We start from the raw sequence: 21,896 nt of genomic DNA, 5'->3' as shown, positions 1-21,896 counted from the left end.
GCAGTTTGAGCTGTTTATTTGTTTATCTTCCTCTCCTATTAGGTGTTTTGTAGTGCTTATACTTAGGAAATTACTATATTTCAAAAGAAATAAGCCCTCTCTACTCTAAAATACCTTATTTAATTTAAGACAGCAGTAATTGTATAATACATGTACGAATAAGGAAGTTTAATGCATTAAGAAAGATTCTAATGACTGCAAATGGCAGAGGCAGACTGTTTAAAAAAAGGCTGAGTCTGAAATGGAAATCTCCTGGCAACTGTGGTGTCAGCTCTGAGTCTTAAAAATTATTTACAGAGTATAAAGGGAAGGGAACATAAATATTAACTAAAATGGTTTTACTTAGTCCTAGATCTGGACATTCCAGAGGTAAGCATAGCTGGAATGTTGCTCTTCAATTCCATGTAGAGAATGAAACCACATCTCAGGTGAGAAACAGGTGCATGAAATAAACTTGATGATTATTTTTTCTCATCATTTCGGTCCCAAACAGCCTATGGTAAAACACGGAGTGAACATTTTCTCTTCCAAGAGTAGCAGTGTCCTAAAAACATGATTTATGAGGCTGGGGGACAAAATTTCAGCAGTGGTGAAGTGCAGTGACATTGATGCATAACTAACCTAACCAGCCTGTTCATTACCAGATTTTACAGTGAGCTGATAGTGAATACTGTCAGATTTTCTCATGCTTTTCCCTGTACACTTACAGTCTGCATTTCCTAAAAATAATAATTCCCGTGCCATGTCATTAGCAGCCTTCCTCTGCAGAGTTACAACACACAGGTGGGAAATCAGAGCTGGATCACTCCCTGGCTGTTTGGAGACAGTAACTGCTCATGCAAGGAGTGCTCCTCATTCCCAGAGAAAGAGATGAACTCTGGAGCCCTCCCTTAAACAAACCATTGGTACTCTCCCAGTTCTCCTACCCACCTCCCAGGGACTGCTTGTGAGAGTCACAGTTTCAAAGTTCTTGTCAAAGGGAGAAAAACACCCACTCTATCCCAGCCTGAGGACACCCAGACTGCTTTAAAGACCCCGGGTACTCAAAAAATATAACCCAAAGCACTTTACTATTTACAGAGCATAGGAAGAATAAGCCTTCACAACAAAACATGAACTATACTGCAAATATTACCACCAAATGCCACTTCTAACTAACATGAATAGCTATACATACAGTGCTGGTTGTGTAAGTAGCAGGTCTAACAATTACAGATGTTAGTGTAAAGATCAGTTATTGTTTTACGTAGAGGTTTTTAAATTAGAAAAGCCTTTGTCCTGAAGAGATTTTTTTTTCTTTTCTTTTCTTTTCTTTTTTTTTTTGTTTTTTTGTTTTTTTTTTTCCCACCTGAAGAAAAAGGTATTATGGAGACCTGCTCTCAATGAAAGTTCTTAGCCAAGAAAGAGCTGTCACTCAGGCAGTGACAATCTTTATTTTACCTCTTTCTGCTCCAAATATTTTTTTAATGGTCTCTTGAAACCTGAAACTCTTCAGAACATGCTGTTAAAGCCTTTCTATATCAAAAACTTGATGTTGTCGAGTTTCTAGGAAGATACTGTGGTTTGTTGGTTTTTTTGGGTTTTTTTTAACTGTTAAGTGAATTCATTAAATATATCCTAAAAAAATAAATTCTGGATATTTTGACCACTCATGATTTGCTGTTAGTGTCTGAACCTGACACAGATTCAGGAAAGAGTTTACATTGAAATTGCACTGCATGCAAGTCCCACCATGGTTTATGTTGCCTCTTGAGGCAGCTGAGTTCATTCCCTCTCAGTCCCACCTCAGCATGGACCAGTAAGAGCACCTGTGTAGCCTTCAACCTCTCTCCTAGTATTTTATCTTTCAATAAAGATACCACAAGTATAAAATTCTATTTTACTTGAAAAATGTGAAGACTCGTAAACATTAAATGTGAGTGCAGCGGGGAGATTTATAACACAAGCAGATAGATGGCATTTATTTAAGATCAAGCTCTGCATCAGTCAGGAGCTGGAAAATAAAAACAGCTTGTGACAGGCAATAACCTATTCCGATGGTACAACAGCCCTTGTAATGAAGCTGCAATCACTCTTCTGATCTCCCGTGGTCTTGTTTCTTTCTTTTCCTTCTTGAGGAACTGGCACTTCCAATCTATTCTAATTTTCCCGATTCTAGGCTTTGATTTATACTGCTCTGGCTACTGTACCTCCTGTCAGAGGAAAGAGGAGTGAAGGATTCAAGGTGGAGGGAGAGGCAGCACTGACATGTGGATGAGTAAGACCAGAGAATAGTACCGGAGATTAAACAATTCTGGTGGGTGATGTTTTAGGCTGGCTGGCTCTGTAATTATACATAACGTTTTTCTTTCAGGCTTGGCTGACGTAAGAAAATACTACAGCCCTCATGGAAAAAGTAAAATGATGGCAATGAATTCAGAGTTGAGGTATTTGGGTTCTGGTCGCCTTGGCATCAACACAAGACTGGACAGAAGCCATGTAGTTTTCCTTCTGCCATTATTTACTCTGAAGCAGAGAAACTGATTTTTATAAGCTCTGCCTTGCTAGCAAAAGGCACCAAATAAAGAGCAGAATCTTTAGAAGTGGCGTCTCAAGCAGGATTTCTCTACCCATGCTATCTGAGGCACTCCTCTATTTACAGGTCTCTGATGTGCATATCCCATGCTTTTTTCGGTTGTTCTTTTATGAGCCTGAAATATTTTTGAAACATAAGATTCTCCATGTAGGCAGAGATCACTGATGCCCTTACTCAAAAGTATAGTAATTATACATGCTCACATATTGTAATTATTTATATTTCATACTTCAAGGAAAAATCATTCACTTTGTTCATCAATCTGTAGTCTTTTCTTAAGTGGACGATGCCTCTTTGATCTCTGACTTACTAATCAATGTAAAACCAGGCAAAGAAGAGTTGATACCAGTAGTATTTTTAATCATAGAATGTATGACAATTGGTGTACCTGGAGGTGATCCCTATTTCCATGTGACTGACTACTGCTTCTTTAGGATACCTTCCATTACTTATTCCAGTAGCTGCCCATAGTCTGTCACCCAAAAGCATAAAAGACACTGAGTAAAATACTCCTTGTAAACATTTTCAAATGTTCTGCTCTGTATTGTCAGCATGTGTGAACAGGTTGTACGTGTGGGAGAAGAGCTGCTAAGAAATGTGGGTGACAGAGATCATGAAAGAACTCGCAGTCTTTGCTCAGACTTGATACCATTTCATTCTGCCCTTGTTTTGTGCCAGACCTGGGGACCTTCACTCACAGTATGCCACAGCTGATAAGGCAGATATTTCCAGGGTGTTTCTTCAGCAGTGATGTACTGCTCAAAGTGAGTAAAAGAGCAGTAGCATCTGGCCTACAGTGAGCGGAAGAGACAGCAGGTGGTAAAAAAAAAGGCAGTGCTTAAACGCTAGAAATGTGCTAAAACCAGAATCCCTTTGCTTGCATTGCAGGTCCAAAGCACTCAAGAAAGGGTGGTATTGAAGCAACCAGATGCTGAACTGAAGAAACCCTCAAGGCAGAAAGTAAAACTCCAGAGAAGTAACGCTCCCCAGAGAAACCAGACCCATCTTGGCATCACAAACTTCCCCTTGGGACTTGCATGGGCAACTAAATCTGTAGTTTTGTGGGCTGAACGCTGTGCCACTGCCAGGGTAGAGGAGATAATGCACAGCTTCTGTCTTGTATGGTGACACAGGGACACAGCTTCTGTCCTGTGTGGTGACAATCGTAGTGTAGGCAATGAAAATGCCCCCAAATGCAGTTTCTATTATTGCCCACCATTGCCCTGAAGATACCGACAGCTTGGACCTGGACTTGACCTTAACACCTCTTTCTCTTTAAGCAGACAAGAGAGAAGTGCAAAATAATGCATGTTCTAGTCCTAAACTGTAACATGTCACCATTGTGTTCAGAGGTATTGAACGAGATGAACCCGCTGCAAGTGATCATGAGAACAAGCTGAGATACTGTATAATACCATGGGAAAAAGAGAAACAAATACAGCCTCTTCTCTGGTTTTGTCTTTTCTCCAATTTTGTTTGTTTGTTTTGGTTTTTTTTAGTATCTATTTCCTCAGCTATGCTTCTCTTGAGCCTTTCTTAGAGCAAAATAAAACAGTTGTTGGCCATCTTGTCTGCCTGTCCCACCATGCAGAGCACCTTCAGCTCCTGCTTATAGGTATCAGCTCATTAAATTAGAAGTGGGAAGCTATGTCACATGAGTTAAGCAATCAATGACATGAAAAAAATACCAAATTCTCAATTCTGAATGTGAAAACCTTAGAAAAATCTCTTGGCCTTAACGTGATCACTGAAACTATTAATCAGACTGTTAAGCTTAGCCAGCACAGTTGCAGATGGACAATTTAAAATACAGGGGAAAATAACCCAGTGGAGAGAAATTAATGACAATTATCAACTTGTTCAGCATAGGTCATTTTGTCTTCATTGATCTGAAAGCAAAAGAGAGCCTCATCTGTCTAATGAGACCAGTGCCCAGCCACCCAGGTCTGAGGGAATGTCTAGTCTCAGAAAAGCCCATCTTCACAAAAACTGTCTTTGAGACTATTGGAAAGCCAAAAATTTTCTCACATCTTTCAGGCTAATGACAATCAGGCAATTGATGACTTACAGTTATTTTCCTTCCTACTAATTATGTCCCCATAATAACCATTTATGTTTGCATTATGCTCCAGGACACCAGCCTGATCAGATGGATTGCTTGCAAACAAATTTCTTCACCACTCCCCCAGATGATGTTGCAAGCTTGTGGGTTTTCTCCCACATCTTTACCTATAACTTGACAACTTTTTGTGTCCCACACTTTCTTCCTTAGACTGAGAAGTCAGAAATAACAACCAGGCAACCACTCCAAAAGAGTCAGACGGTAGCATGTGAAGAACAGTGATGCTCTCCTACAGTAAATGTGCCATGCCACGAAGAATAGTAACTCTGTGTGCGACTGGGTTTTTTTAGGTGGTCATATAAGACATTGGTTCAAAGCCTTAAATAGCAGATGATGTCATTTGATTACTTTCTAGGCTGTCTCTTTTCAAAGAGTTATGTGAAGTGATTGGTGGAAGCCAGAGGTGTATGGAAGGGAGTGATAAGAAAGAAGCGTAATAATAGAGTCTTCTGTTTTCAGCCTACTGGATTTAGACTGAAAAAAGAAACTTTCCTCTCTCCTCATCTATTGCTCATGTCTCCCAGCAGGTCTGTTTTCCATGAAATAATAAATATTTTACTCATTTTCAGAAAAATATTTCTCCCTTCAGTTAGATATTTAATTACTGAACTGATAGAATATTTTAAAAAAAGTAAATGCAGAGCAACACTGGCAAAATTTGGCCTTTGAAGAAACATCAAGAAAAGAATGGTTTGATTTTCAAATTATTTCTCCAATTAAGCCTTTTATTCCTCACTCTGTGGCAGATAACATAATAAGCTATGTATAAATTACAGTAAGAGCAACTGCATGATATCTGCTCTGTTGTGGAGCATGTGAAGGGTTTTTTGCACATATCTTTTTTTCCCCTTGAGGAGCTGTAAGTAGTGATTTCAGAAAGCAGCGAAAGAAAAAAAGGGGCATTACTTTGTGTATTTTGTCAAATCTTATCTACCAATAAGATGAGCTGGCTGCAAAGGGTCTGGTCCTGCACCCTTCAGCATTCAGGGCTGAAGGGCTGAACCCAAAGCTGGGATGGCATGTACATAATTTCCTATAGCAACGCAAACAGCTAGGTCATTATTTTGTAAATTTGCTTGAAATCTGCTTATCTAAGCAAAGACCAGCTCTCCTTTTCCTCACTGGGCAATTCCCATCGGAGTTCAAGGAACAGTGGAAGAGCAGACAATATGCAGCTCCTCTCCCTTCTGCCCTCTGGTACATCCCCACCAGTTTAAAGCAATGGGAGTGTTGTTCTCACTTTCTAGCTAAGTAATTCTCCCCCAGAAAAGAACCAACAGCTTGGTTAAGATCCTTGTAGCAGCAGCACTGAGTAGTAACTGGAAGGACACCTTGCCTCTTAGTGAAGCAAATAAGTCTATCTGGGTTCCCTGTGAGATGCTGCCTTGTTTTAGCACCTCTCTCTCCCATTCCTTTCATGCATCTCTCCTAAACAGTCATCAAGCCCCAGTTTGCCAAGCCCTGATAGCAGAAGAGATGTGTTGCCAGCTGACAAGGACTGGATTAGTCTCCTTCTGAGGCTGCACTTTTAAACACCCACAGGGGTTCACTATAGACAGCAAGATGTCTGGCAATCAGGGTACATATTAATCCTCTCAGATCATGGCAGGGAATCTTGGGCTGAGCAAGACAGAAGTCTTTAAAATCCCTATGCCTGTACACATGAGGTGAGACCATGTGGTTTTTTAGTGTCCAGGGTGCAGTGAAATAAGAATGGGATTTGCACAGCCTGAGTGTTTTCCCCGAGGCACCTGGGGATGATTGATGCAGCAGGGTGGGGTAAAGCAGAAGAGAGGAGAGAGTTGGCCTGATGACTGCAGAAGTTGTCTCTGTGGCCTGTGCAATAACTAATCATTACACAGTAAAGGGTAATAATTACTTCTTAATGATGCAGTGTAGCAATTGGCTTCGTGGCAGAGCACAGTAGGTTGAAGAGATGTGGTTTATGCCAGTGCAACAAAAATAAATGGTGTGATTCCTAACAAAAAAGTTTCAGTTTGAGGACTTCAGAGTAAGTTAACTATTCCTCTGGTTTGCTATTCTCTGCCTATGTGCTCAAATGCAAAATACTTCTTCCTTCCTGGCTTCTATATTTAAATTTTCCTTCCTTGGTTTACAAAACAATAAGGTGTAATAAATGAAACCTTGATATGGAACACTTCTTGTGAAATAAATAAATAAATAAATAAAAAACACAGGGAAAAAACAAACCAAACCAACCAATCAAACAACAAACAAAAACCAAAACAAAACAAAACAAAAAACCTCAAAACCAACCAACCAAGCAAAAAAACCTAACAACAACCCACAACTCAACCCAAACAAAAACAGCTTTCCTGGATTTTTCTCTTTTTATCATTCTTGTGCTGCAATAACAAGACTGTCAGAAGGTTAGGACACAAGCACAACCACAGACTCCTTATGCCTTAAGAGGAATAACTTAGAATAAAAGTTATATTGAGAATTTTTCACCTGCTAAGAGGTGCATTTAGGAGGTTCTGCTCCTCCCAGTTGATTCAAACTGAACATAACATCTGGAGTGTATCAGAAAGTGCAGAGGATGCATTTCACCTTGTTCTGCTGTAGGTATTTATGTTCTCCTCCTTAGCACAGAATCAGCACATCCTCAGGTGGTCTTGTCTGCTGACCTGCAAAAGGAAAACTTGATGTTTCAGCTGCTGCCCTGGAGAAGTCAGAAAACCCTGGTTGCTTCTCTTCCCAGATGAGTGCCATGAACAAAGCTTTGCTTTTCCCTTCTGTCTCTCTTCTCTGTGTTTCCCAGGCTTATGTTTACCCTAATTTTTTACAATTAGAGAAAATACAGGCCATCAGCTATGAACTCCACCAGCAAATCTTCATATATATGAACCTGCCTCAACATTACTTCTGCAAAACAAGTCCCAGAGTGGAAGGGACTTTCTATAGCACCATCATATGTAACATATACCATGTATTCATTTCAGTTATTTGGTTTACATATTTATCACCAAATTTGTTGAGGAAATCACCAAATTATTAAAATGGGTTGGAAAAAGTAAAAAAATCAGATCTGGTGGTAGATTATGGACACTGAAAAGTTACAGGTGAAAGGTAGTGTTGAACTGGCAAACAGCCAAGCCAACACTATTAAAGCAAAGATGTGTGTCCCCAAATAACTGCTGTCCCTTATCCTCTTTTTGAACTATCTTGGAGAATGCCATTGAAGTATTTATCAAGATAAAAACTCCACTTCACTGGGGCCTGATATAATGTCATAACACCTACCTGCAAAGTTGCCCACTGTTTTCTAAAACTCACAAACACCAAAAAAACCTCACAAACTAGAAAAAAAATTACATTGTTAATTTGTATAGTACTGGCCTGGGTCTCCTTTGCCTCCAATGTTTTGCAGTCATCTGTATGCACATAAAATATCTTTGAAGTGTAGCTGAAGCAGAGCTGCAGCTTTTTACAGCCTTGGGTAGCAATGAAATAAATTAGATTCCAGATAGAATGGAACAAAGCCCACGCTTCATTTTTTTTCCTTGAGATTTATTTTTTCTTTGCTTATTAAAATTTTGGCCTAGAGTTAAAAATATTGTACCTAAACTGATTTCTAAAGCCATAGTCACACTAGCAGTTTGATTTTTAACCAAGAAAAGTATCCAGAAATAATATTTAAAGTTATTCAGTAAAAAAATGTGGGGGCCTCAGCTATTAGGAGCTTGGAAATGTAATTCTACACACTGCTGTTGTGTAGGTTTCTTAATAAACAGAAAGCTTCAGCTCTGCAATTTCAAAGTTTTCAACTCAGCTTTAAGTTCATGGCTTTAAATTGGCATGTAGTTGCAGTAGAGAGCAATACTATCTAGGTGAAAGACAGATTGATGTTGTTATTCCTGTGGTATCACGGTCATAATGGGACAATGCTGACCTAGAGAACTTTCTGATGAATCCATGTCCCACCACTCACAGATACAAAAGACACCAGCACAGCAGAGGTCACATTCAGGAAGGATCTCCTTCACCATAGGTTCAGCTTTAGCCTTCTGTTCTGTAAACTTCTTTTTTTTGTTTGTTTTTGTTTTTCAGTTTGTGGTGTTTTATTCTCCTTTTTTTTCTCTCTCTCTTTCTTTTTCCCCCTGATATTCACTAGTTAAAAGGCCATTGTCCAAATCCTGATGCAACACACAAAATGATAGAGAGCATTGAGAAAACTCTGATTTTGGAGTTTTCAAGTGAAAAGCAAGAAGGGACCATCTCTCTTTTGGCATTTGGGAGGGGCAGGCCTGCTCTAATGATGCAACTGCTAAGGGAGTCTTTCTCCCATCACATTTAAAGGGATGCAAAGCTCTCTCTCAGTAGCTGTCGCATCCTTCCTCATTTTTGGCATATATAGCCTGTTTGTTCCAGTTTATTTGTTGAATGTAGAAGAATGAATGAGAAGTGAATCTAAAGGCAGAGCCGTGATCGTATTTATTTTCCTTTTCCCAACTCACTATCCCCCTGTCAAGGGAACACCTATAAAGGGAACACAAAGGCACTAAGCTGGAAGAGAAGTGTGCCTGCAAGGAGGTTGTCTCATGGTGTTACATCTGAGCTACAGACAGTGGGGCAAGAAAGCACTTAGGTGCATCAAGATCTGCCTGGAAACCACAGGGATATTAAAATTCTTCAGCTGTTACAATGGACAAATACAACCAAGAGTCTCTGAATTTGTTTGTAGGAGGCCTTTCTGGGGAGTCAGAGGTTAATTAAACTTTCCAGAGTGTCTTGTGGTTGGCTTGATAAGCACCTAGTCAAGTGGAAAAACAAATTTCTGGTGAGCAGCAAAAGTAGAACAGGTTGAACTTTGTTCCAAAGAAGAAAACTCTCCTGGTGACTCCAAGAGAGTCCCTGTGTGTGAGAGCAGCTCTCCCTAAGCCAACTTACCCACTGTCCTTCCTCAAAAGGATCTGGTAGCAAAGTGCAAGCAAAGCGAACAATGTTACTATCACAGCATACACTTCCTATATTGAAGCAAATAGTGCTGTGGGGACCCCCTTTTAATAAAGTTTTTCTTTCAGTATTCTGTCTAGTTTAATATTTTTTTGCCTTTGGAAGCAGCAAAACATCATAGGACATGAAGCATCACAGCTCAACATCACCATCATTTTTTAAAATGCATGCCTGTTAATATCTGTAGCTCTGGGTCTGATGCTATGAAAAGCACAAGTCCTATAAGGAGAGGCTGAAGGAGCTGGGGGTGTTCAGCCTGGAGAAGAGGAGGCTCAGGGGAGACCTCATCACTCTCTACAACTCCCTGAAAGGAGGGGGTAGCCAGGGGGGGGTTGGTCTCTTTTCACAGGCAAATATCAGCAAGACAAGAGGGCACGGTCTCAAGTTGTGCCAGGGGAGGTTTAGGTTGGATATTAGGAAAAAATTCTTTACGGAGAGGGTGATCAGGCATTGGAATGGGCTGCCCAGGGAAGTAGTGGATTCTCCATCCCTGGAGATACTTAAAAAGAGACTGGATGTGGCACTCAGTGCCATGGTCTGGTAACCAAGGCAGTAGTGGAGCAAGGGTTGGACTTGATGATCTCAGAGGTGCCTTCCAACCCAGACGATTCTATGATCCTATGAAAATATGTGAAACAGCCCCTTGTTCACCTTCTCCCTCTCTTCAAGGTTACTTAGACCTACATGCATTCCTCATAAATCATATCATTTCTGGACTGATGAGTCGTAGTCTATTGGATGTCTCCTGTCTTTAGAAGTCAGACAATTCTCACCATTTTTGTCACCTTCCTGTGTACTTTTCCCAGTTTCTCTATACTCTTGCAGTATTAGTATAGGCAGAACTGCTTTCAAGGTTTAAGGCAATCTATCAGGGAACCCCTCCAGATAATTGCTGCTTTGAGCTATTCTGTGTGTAGCTGCCTGTACCAGCAACACCCAGAGGTGAATGGAAAGGCTCTTATTTTCTAAAGAGAAAGACCAAGTCCATGTTATAAGTTTTTTTTATATGGAATAAAAAGCAACACAATGTTTGAAAGATGTTATATCATCCATTTCTTTCTGTGGGTGCCCAAATTTAGGTAGGCTTCCTCTGTGCAGGCCCTTACAGAAGTGCTTCCTAAAAAAAAAATAAAATCTACAGAGGAAGAGCAAAGAATGCAAATGCTGTTTTATACAACTTCCATATTGGGTACAGGAGGTGCTGAGTCTGTATGAGGCTACATCAGAAATCTGTGGTGAAACTAGGAATTCAGCCCTTGTCATTATTTTCTGAAAGAAGTATCAAGAAAATTGCTCATCTTTATAGTTAGGTGTTATTTCCACACCCCATTTGGATTTTTAAGAGGCATTAGAGACAATAATGTGGAATACTAATAGACAAATTTGTCATTCAGAAGGTGGCAATACTTCAGTTATATGGGTTTTTTTAAACCAGGTATTTTGCATTCCTCTCTACTTCGAAGTAAGATATATAAAGTCCTACTCATTGTTAAAGAAAGGAAGAAAAATAGTTATGAGCTTCCCTCAGACACAGCAGACCAAATGGCTTTCTCCATCTTTAATCTTTTTCTTTCCTTGCTTCCTTTCAATTGTATATTTTTGTTGGGTTGGTTTTTTTTCCTTTACTGACTCACGCTGCAAAATGATTATTAACAGTAGGATATTCCTCACAGGGAACTTCTCTGATATAAAAAACTTTCAGTAAATACCCCTACATTTAGTCCCAGTGGATAAGAGTGTGAAAATGACTTGCAGACATCAAACAGGCAGTTTTAATGAGAATTTAACTGTGAGCCCTTTGTGTATTCTTTCCTTCTAGTGGCAACTAAGTGTGCTGGATATCACAAATGTCAAAAGCAGAAGTCTAACTTTTATTACCTTTCTTCTTCCCTGCTTTTCCTTACATTTAAGAACCTTCTCTGTCTGGCTAAAGGAGGAGACTTTACAACCAAGATACCCTGTTTATATCCACTCTGCTGGGGTTCAAGGTCAGTCCTGAAAAGGCATGATATTGCCAGGTTAAATATAGCACTTTGTTTGGTGATGGCCTCTCCTTTCATGTCACAGCTTTCATCAGCTGTGAGTACACTACTGGAAAAGTGAAATTAGTGTCAGTGAAAAATGCCAGTAATGGATCAGGAGTTCAATGTGCAGCTTAGACTGAACATGGAAAGGCAACAGCAGAGAAGACATCTCCCTGATTAGCCCCTGTCCCCTAGAAGTCAGTCTTCCCCCAACATCCATGCTGAGTAACAATTCTAAAACTTCAGTGAGAAGCAAATTATCCAGTTGCTTGTTCCATAGCAAGCCCTACACCAAGGTTTCCACCACCAGCCCTCATCTGTCTTCGTTTTCCACACATATATTAATTTACTATAGTGAAATATTAGGTATAGAATGGGGTAAACTGAATTTCCCACCATGGCAGAACGCTTCTGGAGTTTCAAAGACAACCATTTCTAATAAACCATCTGTCCTTGGTATCAATTGAAGTGTGAAGCACTACACTTGGTCTACCACACATAGTAGGGATAATACAAGTCCTCAAGGACCTTAGGTAATGGTAGAGGAGCAAAGTGTACTATCTCTGCCCACAGATGGACACTGCTTCACCCATGTGAACATTTCCTCTGTTTTACATAAGAAATCAATGGAGAGCAGGAGGACCAGCAGGTCATTACAATTTTTGCAAACAACTCTGATACAGTGTATGATCTGAGCAAGGTCACGGCATCTTGGCAATTTTACCCCTACTTATCTTTGGCTAAGCTTAAAACACACAGAACAGAGTAAAGCCCCAGACCTAGATCCAGTCACTACATATTACCTTCAGATTAATTCTCTCTTCTTCAGTTAAAAAAAAAACACCCAAACAAACAGACAAACAGAAAACCTAAACCAAATTATGATTATGAGATCTCTCTCCCGGCTAAAACTTCCATTAGCAATTTTTTTCTTTTACTCCTCATCAAGATACGATAGAAGCTTCAGTATCTTTTTGTTCTAAGAATGCAAGACATTTTAGCTTATCCTCTACTCTAAACAGAAACTTTCTTGATAATCAGCTCCTAAAGGTTCAATTTTCCAACACCCCAGTGCAAAGAAAGCCCCTGTGGATGGAGTTCGTTGACTCCTGTTTTCATGTGGCAAAACTGCAGCTGAACCTCAATATCTGACAAACTGCAGCAAATGAATCTTCACAACACTGTCAGGAGATGAGCCCAGGAAGAGTTCCTCTCCCTACCTCATGATGCTGAGCCAAAACCCACTCAGAGATAACAAGAGTTTGTCTCTGACCTCAGCAGGCTTTGTGCCAGGCCATAGGAATGTGTCAAAGACCAGGCAGGGGGTGGGTGGCATGGCCAGGAATTTATCTGTGGTCTCCTTGGTCTCTCTCCAGTGAGCTAAGCATAAAAATCTCCTTCTTTATGTAAATTCCGATGCTGGCACAAAGCATTAGCAAACTTAATTGAGGAAATGTCTTGGATTTTCAATGTGTTATATTAGGAGAGATAAAAAACGTATCTAATTCTAATAAAATGGTAATGATGGGTGACTTCATCCATTTGTACAGGGGTAAAAACAGATTAAAAAAACACATTTCTAGGTGTCTTCTAGAATAACTGGAGAATATAACAGTGTGTGTTCTTTACTGAGTTCTAAATAGCTGAAGAAATGATACAGCCAAGCCACTGAATAGTAATGAACTTATTTCTACATTAAGAGCATGAGATTAAAACTGAGAGTAATTGGTGGCAGAAAAAAAGAGAGGGAAAAAAAGAAAAGCGAAGAATGAAAGTAAAAGAAAGTAAAAACCATAGATTCAAAACCACAGGTATATTAACAGACAGTTTCTTATTCAGTGAAGTCATGCAGAAAGCAAACTGAAAGGCAAGATAGGAAAAAAAGAAGGTATTGTGAAATGTTAAGGTCCAAGAGGTTGTTTGAGCCAAGCAACCAGCTTTCAGGAATGACACTTCAGCTCTGGTGAAGCCCCTGGCTGAGGGAGGGAAATTATAATAAAACACAAACAAAACGTCAGCCTTAAATGAAGAGGCCCAAGGATGCGTTAACTGAAAAGAGGTTTGAGGAGGAGGGGCAGAGGGGGAACTGCAGGACACTTCTGGAAGGTTTTAAATTCACCCAGTTTAAGAGGAAACCAGTGGGGTCTGCTTCACATCCAGGGGGTAATGGGAACAGCTAATGAGCAGAAGGACTTTGCAGTGGTTCTGAATGACTGATCTGTTTGGGTAAATCTATCCTGCAAATAATGCTTGTCCGATGCCCACGCTGGTCCTATTTTATTTTTTTTTTTCAAGACAAGAAAGGACATGAGCTGTCAGACTGAAATGTTGAATAAAGAAACACTGGAATAAACTGATAAACCAAATGGCAGCATGTCACAAGGACCTCGTGGTTATATATGCAAGGGTTTGGAAAGCATTTGAAAATGAAGTGGCTGCGCTGATAGCAAAAATACGCAAACTGTGGCTGAAGTCAGATATGGTAGAGAAGGACTGAAGGGTAACAGCTAGAATACCTATCTTCAGAGCAGGCTCTAGATTGATTGTAGTTATTACTAAAATTCATATTTCACTTCCAGGTAAAGTGATTGAAACTGAGGAAAGCTAGAATTACATTCAGAAGAGAAAAAAATATAATCACAATTTCTTTCAAAGAAATGTTTTCTCTCTCATAAATTCTTCGAAGCATCAAGGTAATAGAACAAACAAACAAACAAAAACCAACACAACAAACTGATGAGTAGACATAGAGAGAGATATTTATATAGCTTCTTAAATTCTTTGACAATGTTTCTTTGAAGAACTAAAGTCGTAATAGAATAAGTAGCTTTTTATTACAAGTTGGAAAATTTAAGAGACAAAAAGCAGGATGAATGCTGCATGAATGATCATTTTTCATTGTAAAATATTAAAAGTTGGGTTGTTTAAGATTTCATACCATATCATACTTCTTTAGTGAAATTATTGCTGTTAAAAGCATTAAGGACAGGAGTATTTCAGAGTATGCTAATGAAGTTGGGTGAACCTAACACTCAGACAGCAAACGGAAAAGTGTTGGCTGATGCAGAACAATCACAGGTGGAATCAAATACTTAGAAATCTATCTGGATTCTGAGCCAGCTTTGACAATTCAATGAAGAATATTGGCATCACTGTGGACAACCTAGTTGCAAATTTTTTCACAACTGAAAAAACAGTCAAAAAAATCCAACCCAAACCCAAAGAAGAAAACAAAATTTTCCTTAATGCACAGAAGGAGTGAAATGTCTTAAAATGAGAACAGTGTTCTTGCATAAGTCAATAGTCCTCACTCAGAACACAATGTCTAAATTGGTCAATTTGTCACCAAAAAAAAGGTGGTAGAATAATAATTAGTATTTTTTATGATATGGAAAGTGACTGGGAACCCTAGGACTGTCTAACTGGGAGAAGAGGAAAATAAAGCCACTGGTTGTATTTAACGAATGGCACCTGTGCAATAAGCTGGGTGCTCCTGTAAGCCTTTTCACATCATGTAACAGAGAGGTAGCAGTAACATTGAAAGACAACTAGTTTAAATAGATCAGAGGTTTTTTGGAGTGTGTTTTTTCCAAGAAAATATATAATTAAACTACTGAACTCAGTGCTACATGCTATCAATAATGTAGTGAACTTACTGGGAAATAAAATCGGATTAGTTGCTTATGTAGCCAGTGAGTATATCTGCAATTTGTCTAGAATTGCTAGAGGTTTCCATTTGGTGATAAAGGCAGGAAATGGTTACTGGGGAGTGACTGAACACAAGCTAGTGAGTATTAAAGCATTTCACCTAAGGGCAGTGCATATAACTAGGCCAGCATCCCCTCTGCCTGCCTGTGGAGCATGTGGTTGCGAGACATTGATAGAGACACTATATTGGACAAGATAAAATCCCTGCCTGATCTAATATTGCAACTACTATGTTCTTTAACTGGATGACTGATGCTTTTCTGAATAGGAAAATGAGGAATAATGAGAACAAATAACACAATTTCTGTTAATTATTCATGCCAACGTTCATGAAACTTCTGAGATGTATGAATATTTCAGTGATTAATAAATCATTGGTCACCAGCTTGCACTAAATGACCACAGAAATCGTAGTGCAGTGAGCTGCAAATTTATGAATCTTTTTCAATATATGACCACTCTGGTTTTTAATTGACTAAAAATGACATAGTTGAATAAAAAATATGCATCAGTAATTCATTGCAAAATTAAGAGAAAATTTCTCAGGAATCTACGAAACTACTATAGGCTATACCAGAAACTTACTGTTTCCCATGGACAGATTTTGCCAATTTTTATTTTATCACATCCTGGAATGGATGGTTAAAGTGAAGGGTCTATCCCAAGCATTTGCATATAATCCTATCTCCACTGAATTTAAGATAGCTTTAGATATTCAGACTACCTGAAAATCTTGACCCAGAGAGCTTACTAAGCAAGAGAATTCTTTTAAATTACTACTTATATTTTCTCTCCTTGGTTTCCAACACTCATTTTCACAATGACTCAGAAGAAATATCTATGAAGTTATTTTTGTCTTGCTCCATTTCTTTCTCAAAAAGCTCTAAACAAACAGAACAAAATAAAAAACCAATAAACCCTAAAAAAACACCAAACCTGGCCACAGTGTACTCAAAGCTTTTCTAAGAGCTTGAGGAAAGCCTTAGGAGATGCTGATTTACAGAATTTACAGAATTACAACACCTATTTGTGTTGTAGCCACTCACAGACATCTTTATTGTTATCACTGTCAGAGATGCCCCTGACTATTCCCAGTGCCCATTATCACTTTGCATTTCCCTTTTGGCAGAGGTTGATGAAGCAGAGCTGTTTCAGGGAAAGTTGTCAAAACACTGGCATATTCTAATTACAACACTTACTCTGTTTCTGTGAAAGTTAAATTCTGAGCTCAGTTGCACTTGAATAAACCAGGAGTAATTCAAGTCAGTGGATTCACCTCCGATTTGAAAGACTGTAATTAAGATCAGAATCTAGCCCACAGAGTCAAAAGAGGAACTGGAAGGAAAGACACTAAATGAGACGATCATCTCATTTAAAAAACAAAAAGAAAAAGGAGGGGTATAGTCTCAGCAAAGCATGGTTCTACATAATGGTCTGTTTCATTTTATCCTTACTGTGTTCTTCAAAATGAATACATGGAACATATGGACCACTGAAATCCCATTGCCTATCTGAGGCAATGTACTCTGGCAAGTACTCTTTGGGAAGTGCTTGGTGGAAATGAGGTGAAAGTCACTTTTTCCTGTCTCATCAACTATGGACTTTTAATCACAGTATGTGAGACGGGTCTCTTTGGAACACCTGCTGGTATGTATCTCTCTCTGCAGGGAATAGATGGTGTTAGATATAGGTGAAGGTACAGCCTAAAAGGTGGGACAGACAGTCCAAAATGACAGGCAACTCCACAATTTAAAGCATTTTCACACAGAACAATCTCAGGGCCCATGGAAAATGGGTGTAGCCTTTTAATACCACTCCCTGACTGGCCTCAGCTTTTAATTGTGCCCACTTGTGTCAGGAAGGGGTATAAAGGCAATGGGATAAGTCAGCACAAGATCCCTCATCACCTTGGTAGACAGGGCTAGGGAATGCAATCTTCAAGGTGGTTGGCATTCAGCTGGTGAGATGAGGACAAGCAAATAGGTAACTGCATCTTTTGGGGAAACTGTGACCCAGGAAAAGCCATGGAGACCCTGGCAAAACTGAAAGCTATCTTTGCTGCAAAGGATGGGGAGGGTGGAGTGTGAAGAGTGTGCTAATGGTCTCATTTAGTTACTGAAGCTCTCAGTGCTTGGTCCTTTGTGCAGCCTGCTTCTTAGAGATGGGAATCCAGGCTCAGATTTAAGAGGGCTTGAAATACTACCATACAATTTAAGCTTTTTAAGATTTAAGACTACAAGCATTTGTGAAAAAGTTATCCCTGTCATTCATATGAGCTATATCTAAGCCGCTTCAGCTTTTCTTAGACTGATTACTCTTGTCCACCCATCCACACACCCAAAGAGCCCACAGAAGGTCAGGACAGCATTTTCACAAGTGAGTAATCCTCTTCAGTGCCTTCCAGTCTATGCGAATGAGCTTCAAGTTGCTGCAAGATGACAAGTTCAAAGTCTGAGAGATTCAAAATTTGTGACTAAATGGTAAGATAAAAACTGGGTTTCCCATCTCTATTTTCTTTCTACCCATCCTCTGTAGCTTAACACACCCCTCAGGTCCTTCAGCGTTAATCTCTGGGTGACCAAGAGGTGAACCACACCTGCCTTTTTGTGCAACTTGGGATTTAGAAGAGGGAAGAGGTGGATGGAAACAGAGACTGGGAGGAATGTCCTTGTCTCATACAACTTCTGTCCCTCCGCTGAAATTCACTGTACTGTCACGCCTCGCGTACCTTGCGCCCGGGAACGCTCTCTCTCTCCTGCCTCTGGCACTAGAGGGCGCGGAGAACTCGGCTTTGGGCTGGAAATCCAACTCTCCGATGATTTCTGCTTTCCTTTAAATTGAACTCAACTTTCAGAGAGGTCTTGATTTCACAGAAAGGGAATCTGCCTCATTATTACTGGTTTTTTTCTGCATTCCCCATGCTGCATTGCTATGGAAACGGGACCAGAAGATAAGTGTTTTGCATGTAGGTCATGATATTGGTGGAGAAGAGGTCTGGGTGAACAGGTGAGTGGGTGATGGGAGTGAAGTAGGTCAGAATAAATGCCTGGGCCTACATCAACAATGGGGAATTTCACAGTAGATGTCCTCATAAGACTACTGATTTAAACATCCAATGGGCTGGAAGACTCAAGGAGTTAAAAAGACTGGGAGCCATGAAACACACCCAGAGAGTCAGCCCAGAGGTGAAAACCAAAATGACAGTAGGACAAAAGACAGATCACAAAGGAATCAAACCCATGCTCCTGTTTTTCACTGGTGGCCTCAGTTTCCCTCTTTCTGTGTCTTGGTCTCTCTGGCACAGAACAGTGCAGTTGCTGCCTCTTCCACTTCCTCAGGATGCTCCTGATCACACACAGTCCAGATTTTCCTGTGCTCTGCCCAGATGCAGAGTTAGAACTTTTTGGACACAGGATATTACTTTTTGGGTGGAGTAAGAGCGTGACCCCTACTTTTATTATTTTGGCCTCCTTGAAAAGAGACTTGGGAACATCCTAGATCCCCTTCCCTTATACTGAGCCCCCTCCCTGGAAGGACTGCAATGCAGAAAGCAGGAGGTGCTGCATGAAGGGGTATCTTGTTGGGGAACATGCTCACCAAGTCAGTGAGTCCAGCATGCTTCTCGCTCTGCTGATGCAAAAGCAAACAGGGCAAAGGGAAAGTTAGACCAAAGTTATGATCAAAAGGAGCCTGAAGAGAAAGAGAATGTCTTGTGTTGTATAATGCAATTTATAGATAAGTTTTTGAGATTGGCTGGTGTCATAAAACACCAAGATCAAGGCTGGTTTGTATTTAGACTGGGGTTGCGATTGCAGGTGGCTCAATACCATGAAAGCAGACAGAATGCATACTTCTGTTCTCTTGTATTAACCTTCCTCATTGTCACATTTTTATTTTCTTCAATCTTTTTAATATTTTTCCTGAAACTGCAAGAGCAGACTGTCAAGAAACATTGGCCCTTTCTTGTTTATCCCTCTGCAAAGGGAAGATCCTCCTCAGAGGAAGGGACAAGCAAATGTATGAAAACATACTGGTTGACATATAAATGGAGAGAAATGCTATTCTGGATATATTTGTCACAAGAAATACTTCACTTTCTACACCTTTGCAGGTGTAAATAAATAACTACCTCTCCTTCCCCTAAAGGAACTTTAGCACATGAAAAGAGTAGGAAAAAAAGTCTCACGGGGGAAGATGCAAGACTCCTTTGTTCTTTCCCCAGCGAAGGGATAAGGACTCATCTTTAGGCCCATGGAAGGAGTTAGAAGCCCTGGCAGCAGCAATTCGGAGGTAGCAGCGGGCAGGCAAAGCCGCCCCCCAGGAGCTTGGAGCGGGGACCAGAACGACGTGAAGGCGCCAAGAGCAGAATTACCCTAGACGGAGAGGTAGCCGGCCTCGACTTTGGCCGGAGAAACAACGTTCCCGAAAGCACTTTGCCCCTCCAGAGACTCCAAAATGGTTGGACTCCGGGGGGATCACCAGGACCTTGTTGCCCCAGAGTTGTTTCTGAGAGGCAGTATTTCTCTCGCTGCTTGATCTGAGCTCCCTCTCAAGGCACCAGCTCGCTCCTTCTGGCCACAAGCACCCCGTGGCGGCTGCACGGGAGAAAGAAAAAGGAGACCGGAGGCACGGCTGGGACCGGCTCAATCTTGCCGGGAGCTCAGTCGGGTCGGGGTAGCGAGGCGAGCTGAGCCCGACCCTGGAGCATCCTCCCGGCTGCCTGGACGCATCGGAGACCGGACCCCAGGGGTACCGAGCCAGGGAAGAGGGGTGGGAAATGAGCCGGTGAAAGCCCATGCCTCCCCTCTCCTCCTCCGGCAGTGGCCCGCGCCCTCGATCTCCCTCCCCGAGGAAGGACATTAAGACCTGGGGCAGCGGTGACGGGCCACTGACCCCGAACAGGCGAACGCTCCCCAGGAGGGGCTGAGGGATCGCACCGGCATATGGGAAGCTTCCTCCCCTTATACTCCGCACTCTATAGAGTCCCCAGCAGGGCAGGGATCTCCCTACCTCATCTCTGCCCTCCCGCCCGCCAGCCAGAGCGCTCCGCGGGCAAGCTCTGCTCCCCGGGGACGACTCCGATCCTGGCTCCCGGTGACATTTTGCAGGGGTCGTCAATAAACATACCACGGCGGGATTTGAAAAGAGTGGTCCGGGAGGTGTTCCTGTGTCGGAATGCAGCATACACACACACACATGCACATACATATAACCTGTGGACAGCGCTTGAAAAATGTGAGGATTTCTCTAAATCAGACTACAGCGTCTCTTCCTCCCTGCTATGACATGTTAAAATCTATTCTGGGATTACTATCACAGCCGTAACTCAGTGCTGAGGGTAATCTCTTTGCCTTCTCTCCTCTCACTGTCTTTCCCTGGTGCCCCACATGTCTATGGACCCTTTCAGCGAAAGTTTCCCTTCTGTTCCTTCTACCGGAAAGCAAAAAGTAAGCTCATTTCTTTGACAGTATTTTCTTGGCGGGAGCTTTCCTATGGCAGCAGTGGATGAAATTCTTGGTGCGGCGAAGAAGGGGCGGAGGGAAGAAGAGAAAAAAGAAAAAGGGAAGGGGAAAAAAAAAAAAAAAGAAAAAAAAGAAAAGGAAACTAAACAGCGAGAGAGAGAGGAAAAGCCGGTAAAAGCTAAAGCTTTCCTACCTGTGATCCATTTACCAGAAGTTGCATCTCATCCCACTGGAAGCAGCTGGTTGCGAGCGGCGGCTGCGGAGTCGCCTCGGCTCTGGCGGCAGAGGCATGCGGGCTGCGAACAGTCAGAGACCGGAGGCAGCCGCTTTATCTTTCTCTTCCATATCTTCCAAGAGGAGGGAGGGGTACTGGGGTGGGGGAAAGACAGATTACTTGGGAACGTGATAATAGGGGGAAAGAATAACAGTTTGGAAGCTTTACACTAGAGGTGGCATTGTCCGGATTGATGGAGTGTTTGTCTCTCCTTCTCTCGCTCTTTCCCTCCCACTCGCACAGGCACACACATATACACGCACACCCTCTGTGACTCTGACACTTGGGAGTCTCTGCTTCAGTTCAGCCAAGTTGAGCTTTATAAAACAAGCAAGCAAAAAAAAATTGGAATAAATAAATAAATTTGAGCAGTAACGCTATCAAACTTGGCTTAACGGTTCAGATCAAACAGGAGAAATTAAAAATACCAGAAGCTGGGACTCGTAAGTGGGCTGCTAATAATTCATACTTCCCCCAGCGCTTCTGAGGAAATGAGGAGAGGCTGCCACCTCCGTGGGAGTGGTGGCGACGGAGGGAAACGGGGCGCCTAGGTGAGCATCTCGGGTGAGTGTCCTTGCTGTGGTGCTGCTGCTGCGGGTCCGCTTGCTGCCCGCCTGCGGGGGGCGGGGGGAGAGGGTGGGAGGGGGGAGGGTGTGTGTGGTTTGGGGAGGGGGGTGATGGTGGTGATGTGTGTGTATGCGTGAGCGCGAAGTGGGCTCGATTAGCTGCAACGGGCAGGCAATTTCTGCAGAGA

The 21,896-nt window shown here is 41.5% G+C and overlaps 1 protein-coding gene across 1 annotated transcript; it reads right to left on the bottom strand.

The window, feature by feature from the left end:
* Positions 1 to 19,596: 19,596 nt before the first annotated feature.
* LOC139787742 (uncharacterized) lies at positions 19,597 to 21,308 on the bottom strand. Its single transcript, XM_071727039.1, has 2 exons — positions 21,062 to 21,308; positions 19,597 to 20,919 (listed from the first exon to the last, which is right to left on the bottom strand). The coding sequence occupies exon 2, from the start codon at positions 20,612 to 20,614 to the stop codon at positions 19,775 to 19,777; it is 840 nt and encodes a 279-aa protein (XP_071583140.1). The 5' UTR covers positions 20,615 to 20,919; positions 21,062 to 21,308; the 3' UTR covers positions 19,597 to 19,774.
* Positions 21,309 to 21,896: the final 588 nt, after the last annotated feature.

Source organism: Heliangelus exortis, chromosome 1 (assembly GCF_036169615.1).
Source record: "Heliangelus exortis chromosome 1, bHelExo1.hap1, whole genome shotgun sequence".
NCBI lineage: Eukaryota > Metazoa > Chordata > Aves > Apodiformes > Trochilidae > Heliangelus > Heliangelus exortis.
Note: the sequence above shows the minus strand (reverse complement) of the source record. Positions and strands in the feature narration are given on the sequence as shown.